This window comes from Rhinopithecus bieti, unplaced genomic scaffold, assembly GCF_001698545.2.
Source record: "Rhinopithecus bieti isolate Rb0 unplaced genomic scaffold, ASM169854v2 scaffold_110, whole genome shotgun sequence".
In the NCBI taxonomy this organism is placed as follows: Eukaryota; Metazoa; Chordata; class Mammalia; order Primates; family Cercopithecidae; genus Rhinopithecus; species Rhinopithecus bieti.
Genome location: NW_016803311.1, coordinates 2407379 through 2415648, shown reverse-complemented (window position 1 = coordinate 2415648; position 8270 = coordinate 2407379). Strand labels below are relative to the sequence as shown.

At 44.4% G+C, this 8270-nt stretch overlaps 1 protein-coding gene across 7 annotated transcripts in view; it reads left to right on the top strand.

Annotated features, from left to right (window-relative positions):
* Nucleotides 1-476: 476 nt before the first annotated feature.
* H4C16 (H4 histone 16) overlaps nt 477-8270 on the top strand; it is a 30682-nt gene continuing 22888 nt past the window's right edge. For 3 of the 7 annotated variants that reach the window (XM_017873483.1, XM_017873460.1, XM_017873470.1), the window contains exons 1-2: nt 477-1416; nt 2469-2706. In XM_017873483.1, coding sequence (XP_017728972.1) covers nt 547-858 — 312 coding nt within the window. In that variant the 5' untranslated portion in view covers nt 477-546 and the 3' untranslated portion in view covers nt 859-1416; nt 2469-2706. Of the gene's footprint in view, nt 1417-2178; nt 2211-2468; nt 2707-8270 lie in introns of those variants that run through there. The other 4 variants (XM_017873497.1, XM_017873488.1, XM_017873478.1 and 1 more) reach the window with 3 other exon arrangements.

Here is an 8270-nt window from a genome sequence, read left to right as displayed (position 1 = left end):
TCTCTGCAGGCCTCAAAAGAGAAAAAAAAATCCTCTCCCCTACTAGTCTTTAAAGACCCACATGTGAAAATTTTTAAGTAATTGCTTTGCAATCTCAGTGTGTAAAGCTTTTCAGGTTTTTATTGAGTTTCACAGTAAGTCAGGAATTCCGTTTGGAAAACATGATTAGAAGGAGGAAGGGAGGGAGAGACAGAACAAGGAACGTGCGTAGGATCTGGCCTACTTTTATTTAAGGGCTGAAAAAAGGCAATATAAATTCTATTAGCTCATACTGTTTTAACTTTAAAATGTATCACCATGAACCTTTCTCCAAATATCAGAAAAAGTTTTCCCAAAAGAGCAAACAACAAAAAAATCAGGCTGGTTTCGCTGACTGCTTCCTGGATTTAACAACTATAGCATGTCTCTAGAGGTGGGGCCTAGAGCTCCGCCCACTTTTTCATGTTTTCAAACAGGTCCGCATCGAGAGAATATAAGCCCTGGTCTGCGCCAGACAATCACAGTGGGCTGCCCTATTTTCTGCTCAGTAGTACCTGTGACTTCAGAATGTCTGGGCGCGGTAAAGGCGGCAAGGGGCTGGGTAAAGGAGGCGCCAAGCGCCACCGGAAGGTGTTGCGGGATAATATCCAAGGCATTACAAAGCCCGCGATTCGCCGTCTCGCCCGACGTGGGGGTGTCAAGCGCATCTCTGGTCTCATCTACGAGGAGACCCGGGGAGTTCTCAAAGTCTTCCTGGAGAACGTGATCCGCGACGCGGTGACTTACACGGAGCACGCCAAGCGCAAGACCGTCACGGCCATGGATGTGGTGTACGCGCTGAAACGCCAGGGTCGCACCCTCTATGGTTTCGGCGGCTGAGCAGTCCCCACAGCTTCTCTCCAGACTCCAAAAGGCCCTTTTCAGGGCCCCCAAACTGTCACAGAAAGAGCTGTTAACACTTAACTAGATACCGGGTAAATATCAGCCCTTTGCCGCCTTCCGGATACCGGGCGTGGGACATTCGCGACCCGATCATCTGCTCCGGATTAGGTCTGGCTGTAGCGGGGAGGACTAGACATGGAGGGAACTCCGCCTGTGCTTAGGAACGACCCTGGGAGGTGCCGTGCAACGCAGTAGTAACCTCCCGCTTCTGTGCACCTAAAATCCAGACTGCGGATTTTGTTTAGAATAGAGTTTCTACAAAGCCCCAGTGTTAGAACTGGTCATGGGCGTCTAAGCGGCCGAGTCGTTGGCCCTTAAGCACGTTACGGATGGCTTCCATGTAAATCAGGGCTTAGGTGACTTCCCGCCGACCTTTAGGGGTGAGCGTCAAGCGTCAGAGGGCGGTTCGTGCGTATGCAGGGCCTGCTAGATCGCAGGAAATGGGAGGACGCCGCTACCTGCAAACCTGAAAGCGCCGAATGCAGCCCTAGTGTGGTGCGTTGTAGTTTTACTGGGTACTATTTTAATTCATTGCTGACGTTCTGAGTGAGAGGTGACCAAGCTCAGATGCTGAGAGTAAGGCGGCCGGGCGAAACTCGCGGCACCCTGCCCTTCCGGTAGCCAGCAGCGTAAAGTTGCCTACGCCGAGCGGGTGGCGTCCTGCTCGGCCACCTGGCGGCGGGCCTGGAGTTGGCAGGCAGGCAGTAGGGGTCATGCCGGCATGGAAAGCCAGATCTCCACCTGCGGGTCGCCAAGTTGCCGGGAGTCCTCCGCTCCGGCCAGTGTCATTCCCATCAAAAATGACCCTGTCGCAGCCGAAAGATAATCCCTGGCTTCCGAGTAAAGGCCCTGTTCAGAGCAGCCTGGGGGTCTAGAAGGGAAACGGGCGGCGGGTTAGGTTCTAGTCAGTTCAGTGAGAAAGTAAGAGAGACAGCTGTGGGATTAGCAAGCCGCGTGGTCCTACCCAGTACTCCCGGGGTGTAGTGAGGGTACTGGAGAAAGGTGGGGCGCAGGGGCGACCAGTTAAGCACACTTTCCAGTAGGCAAGGGTAGAGGCTGAAGACCTAGTGATCAGCCTGCGTGCAGGCCGTAGGGGCTGTCCCGGCCTCCGGTAAAGCTCCGCGTAACAGCCTCGCTCTACTAGCTCTGTCCTTCCTAACTTCTCATTAGCTTTAGCACCCCAGGATGCGGTGTGATCCATGCCGCGTTAACCAATCTGCCCCTTCTCTAGCTTTTGTTTTTTCCTTTCTTTTCAAGACCAAGTCTCGCTCTGCCACCCAGGCTGGAGTGCAGTGGCATGATCTCGGCTCACTGCAGCCTCCGCCTCGCGGGTTCAAGCGATTCACCTGCCTCACCCTCCCTAGTAGCTGGGATTACAGGCCTGCGCCACCACGCCCGGCTAGTTTTTGTATTTTTTTAGTAGAGACGGGGTTTCACCATGTTGGCCAGGCTGGTCTTGAACTGCTGGCCTCAAGCGAGCCACCCGCCTCCGCCTCCCAAAGTGCTGGGATTACAGGCGTGAGCCACCACGCTTGTTCTCGCTCTAGCTTTTCTAAACATGGAGAAGTCATTTAGCTTCCGTGGTGTGGTGGACTGAAGTCACTCTAAGGGAGTTTCCCAGCCCCAGGGATTAAAGAACTGGAGCCAAGACTCGAACCCAGCTGGCGAAGGATTCTGCACCTCTAGATCTTGACATTGCCGCCTCTTCTGCCAGGAAGGCTCCCGGGTTCCTTTCTGCTGACACATCACTTCTAAGTACTTTCTCCTACTCCATAAAGACTTAAAGTGAGTACACAATACTGGTGTTAGTTTAATTTCTAGGACAGCGAGACACTCGCAGAAGCTCAGTGTTCTTTAATGCAAGTGAAAAATTGAGTTACTTAAAAGAAATAGAGTCTGGCATACTTCCGTACCCTTAATATTTGTTGCATGACCAAATGTGTGATTTTGGGTTTCACATAAATTAAGGATGAAGGTTAGGGCCCCGATGGAGGATAGAAATACTGTAGATATTTGTATGACAATTAAAACTCTTCCTTAAGTATTTAATTTATATAGAACTGTTTAAATATTTTATGGTTTTGGGTTTTGGTTTTTTGGGTTTTATTTTTAAATTTTTGTAGTGGTCTCAATTCTTTGATTAAGTAGAACTTATATTTTCCCTTGTAGCATAGTTATTTGTGTGTGTGTGTTCTGTTCTTTATAAAATATAATTATCTAAACCCAAGAAATATTTATTTTTGTCTGTGACTATGGGTTCTGTGGTATAGTAAGTACCCAGTCCTGACAATAACCATATCTTTCAAACCAAAACTGGGTCACATGGTTCAATAACTGGAACAGAATATCTCAAACTGAAAATGACCAAGATTTTCTGAAGTTTACTATTAGTAATAAAATTGCTTACTAAAAATGTTAAAGAACTTGATTTAAAACTTCTCTGTAATGCCTCACTTAAAATGTGAATGAGGGGGTCAGGGTGGGAGTGGCTGTAATCCCAGCACTTTGGGAAGGCTGAGGCAGTAGGATTGCTGGAGGCCAGGAGTTTGAGACAAGCATGGCCAACATAGTGAGACCCCATCTCTCCATAAAATAAGAATAATAAAATGTTTAAAGTGAATGGAATGCATTGAAATTTGATCCTGTAGCAAAGTCATCCCTTTTAAATTTTGAACATTTATTTCATGCCTCTTTTCCAAGCATATTTTGAATATTCAGAGATAAAATGAGCAAGTTACTGCCATCAAGAAGCTCCTATTTTTCTGGGAGAGAAAGGGGAAAGACATGTAGTTGTACACATGTGCTTTGCTCTAATAGAGTGGTATAAATCAAATGCTATTGGTATACAGAAGGACAAATTTTGTCAGCCAAGTGTATGGGCATCTTCAAAGAGCACAGGTGCCATCTGTTCTGAGCTAATGACCCACTGAAGAAGGCCACACCAAATTTGGGGAACAAACAGCATAAACAAATGCCAGAGTATTTTCCAGGCAGGGTGTATTTAGAGAATCTAATGTTGAATATTTAACTTGTCCTTTGCCCAAGAATAATGCAATGAACTAGGCAACTAGTTGAATAAAAATTGAAACCAAGTTCAAACAAGCCCATTGAAAAATGGGCAAAAGACTGGAAAAACATGGCCAATAAGCATAAGAAGAGATGTTCAGCTTGATTAGTCATCAAGAAACTACAAATCAAGACCACACTGAGGCTGGGCATGGTGGCTCATGCCTGTAATCCCAGCACTTTGGGAGGCCGAAGTTGGCAAATAACTTGGACAGGAGTTCGAGACCTGCCTGGGCAACGTAGTGAAACCCTGTCTCTACTAAAAATACAAAAAGTTAGCTGGGCATGGTGGTGCACACCTGTAATCCCTGTTACTCGGGGGCTGAGGCATTAGAATCACTTGAACCCTGGAGAGAGAGGTTGCAGTGAGCAGAAATCAGCCACTGCACTCAAGACTCTCAAAGACCACAATGAAATACAACTTTGGACTCAGTAGATTGACAACAATTAACAAATGTTACACAGAATCTCTTATATTGCTGGTAGGAGTATAAATTGTTTCAACTATTTTTGAAACTAAGGGTTTGCATTATCTTGTGAAGTTTAAGATAGATTCACATTATATGCTCGAGCAGCAATTCCACTTCTGGATATTTACCTAAGTAATAGGAAATGATAGCATGAATGCCCCAGGAGACATCATTAAAGTTCTTAGTAGAACTGCTCACAATAGCAACAACAAAGAAACCAAATGCCCATTGACAAGAGAGTGGATGAATAAATTATGGTGAAATATTTTGCAGTCAAAATTAACAGATAAATCCGATATGACTTAACAGTGGTTTACAGCGAATGTTTTGTTTCTCTGCTGACACATATTAAGACTTGTGTCTTCCAGTTTGGCTGTTTTATTCTGAACTTATATGTGGTTGAAGGTCATCTGTGGGAGTCTGAGAAACTAAATCGAGCATGCTGCCTCCAGAGATAATTAGCATTTGCTTGTCTTTTGGGTCACATACTGCTATGGACTGGGGCCACTTTAGTCCTGTTTGAGTATCCTGGGCTATTAGAAGAGTCAAGTTTTATTTCTTACAGCTTATTCCCAAGGCTTATTCTCCAGTGTAACCCTAGATTTACATATATATATATATATATATATTTTAGATTCCCAGGGAAATACCATGCCAGGTTTGTTGTACATGAGTAATTTGCAAATGCCAGAGGTTCAAGGCTTCACTGATGACCCCAAAGCACCCAAGGTAAGCAAAACATAGTACCCCCAATAGTAATTTTTGTCAGTTTTTTCAACCCTTGGCCACACTCCCTCCCTTCGCATGAATCCCACGTGTTAGAAAATACTTGTTCCCAGTGCCGGAAGAAAAGGTACCTTGAACATAAATTTAATTTTTTTCAGCAAGGCCATTTTCACTTTCTGCAGAAAGAGTACACTCGCTAGCAGTTTTGTTGTGAGAGTGCACAGAACAAAGGAGACAGGGTCATTTATAACCTGATGCATCCACCCTACTGCTGTGTCTGGTTTCCATTGGCTGGAACGGGACCTCACGTTCTGTATTTGTCCCGATTGGCTAGCAACTTAGAACTTTTTAAAAGAGGCAAAGGCAGAGGAGAACAAAGGAAGAAGAAAGTAACTTGTGGATTGCTGAGAAAGGTAAAAACACCTTCAAATAAGGAAGAGGAACAGGCTACGACCTAATGCTTGCTTGGACCAGTATAAGCATGCCAGGGCAAATATTTAGGCTAAATTGTGGGAGCTAAGAACATAAAGTACATTGATTCCTTTATTACAGCTAGCAGATATTTAAGAATGTTAGCACAGGTCTTTGAATAAATTTTGCTTCTAAGGGAAGTTACTATTAATTCCTAATTAGATGGAGAAGAAAGTCTTTGAAGAGGAACCTCTACTTTTTACGTCAGTGTCTATTGTTTCCATCTTTGTGTCCATCTGTACACAATGTTGAGTTCCAACTTATGAGGACATGTAGTATTTGTTTTTGTTTCTGCATTAATTTGATTAGGCTAATGGCCTCCAGCTGCATCCATGTTGCTGCAAAGGATGTGATTTCATTCTTTTTAATGGCTGTGTAGTATTCCATGGTATGTATGTACCACATTTTCTTTATCCAGTCCACCACTGATGGGCACCTCGGTTGATTCCATGCCTTTGCTATCATGATTGGTGTTGTGGTAAACATACAAGTGCAGGTGTCTTTTTGGTAGAACGATTTATTTTCCTCTGAGTATATACCCAGTATGGATTCATGGACCTCAAGAAAACTTGGTTGGTGTGCAGTTTAGTGTATTATGAGTAAGACTGGACCTGGTGTTAGAAAATCTGCATTTGAGGCTTTGTTCTGACAGTGTCTAGTGTAAATATGGGCAGACCACTTAAACCTCTCTTTAGTCTTCTCCTCTGTAGAGTGATAATATCATCTAATTAGCAGGATTGTTGTTTTATTCAATGAGACAGCATATGTAAAGAACTTAGTAAAATAAAAAGCAACGTGTTTATAATGGTCTAAGTTATCTTCTTCATGCTTTATTTATTATTAGTGAAAAAATTAAGTTCAAATCTCTTTTATGTGTCATTACTTTTATGCAACTCATACAGATACAGCTTTTCCACTTCCTTGTATTAAGATTTACTAGTGAAACTGACATTTTTTCCTTTGGTATAATCAGATTGAGTATTAAGTTTATCTTTCATGTTTATCATTATTCTAAGTTAGCTGAACATTGACTACTATATTCTATTTTTCAAGGTCTGTGAATAGTTAGAGCCACATTACAAAGTCAGTACAAGATGTAACTTACTCATGCAACCAAAGGTCAAACCAGGACTGTTAAGGGTATTGCTGGAATTACAGTGACTTGATACAGTTGTGGCAAATGGAAAACCAAGAGTTTGCAATCTGGTTTGGAGGTTCTTGGTAAAATTTCCAAGTGTGACAGATGTGTCCTTGACATTTCTCTCTTTCTGTACCTATTCTCTTCCATCCTTCAAGCACCCAACACTTTCACACTTGGTATTGGTCTGTTCTCATGCTGTTAATAAAGATATACCCAAGATTGGGTAATTTATAAAGAAAAGATGTTTAATAGACTCACAGTTCTACATGGCTGGGGAGACCTCACAATCATGGTGGAAGGTGAAAAAAGAGCAAAGTCACATCTTACACGGCAGCAGGCAAAGACAGCTTGTGTAGGGGAACTCCCATTTATAAAACCATCAAATCTCCTGAGACTTATTCACTACCATGACAACAGTAAGGGAGGAAACCGCTCCCGTGATTAAATAATCTCCCCCTGGCCTCAACCTTAACATGTGGAAATTATTACAATTCAGGGTGAGATTTGGGTGGGGACACAGCCAAACCATATCATTCCATCCCAGCCCTTCCCAAATCTTGTGTCCTCACATTTCAAAGGCAATCATGCCTTCCCAACAGTCCCCCAAAGTCTTAACTGATTTCACCATTAACTCAAAAGTCCACAGTCCAAAGTCTCATCTGAGACAAGGCAATTTCCTTCCACCTATAAGCCTGTAAAATCAAAAGCAAGTTAGTTATTTCCTAGATAAAATGAGGGTACAGGCATTGGGTAAATATACCCATTCCAGTGGGAGAAATTGTCCAAAACAAAAGGGCTACAGGCCCCATGCAAGTCCAAAACCCAGTGGGTGGTCAAATCTTAAAACTCCAAAATGATCTCCTTTGACTCCATGTCTCACATCCAGGTCATGTCGATGTAAAGGTGGTTTCCCATGGTCTCAGGCAGCTCTGCCCCTGTGGCTTTGCAGGGTACAGACCCCTTCCTGGCCGCTTTCCCATCTAGCATTTTCAAGTGTCTGCAGCTTTTCCAGGTGCATGGTGCAAGCTGTTGGCGGATCTACCATTCTGGGGTCTGGAGGATGGTGGCCCTCTTCTCAAAGGTCCTCTAGGCAGTGCTCCAGTGGGGAGTCTGTGGGGGCTCCCACCCCACATTTCCCTTCTATACTCCCCTAGCAAAGGTTCTCCATGAGGGCTCCGCTGCTGCAGCTTGCCTCTCCCTGGACATTCAGGCATTTCCATACATCCTGTGAAAACTAGGCAGAGGTTCCCAAACCTCAATTCTTCTATGCACCCTAGGCCCAACACCACATGTAAGCCTCCAAGACTTGGGACTTGCACCATCTGAAGCAATGACCTGAGCTGTATGTTGGCCCCTTTTAGCCATGGCTGGGATGCAGGGCACTACGTCCTGAGAAAGGACAAAGCAGCAAGGCTCAGGGTCCAGCCCACAAAACCACTTTTTCCTCCTAGGCCTCCAGGCCTGTGATGGGAGAG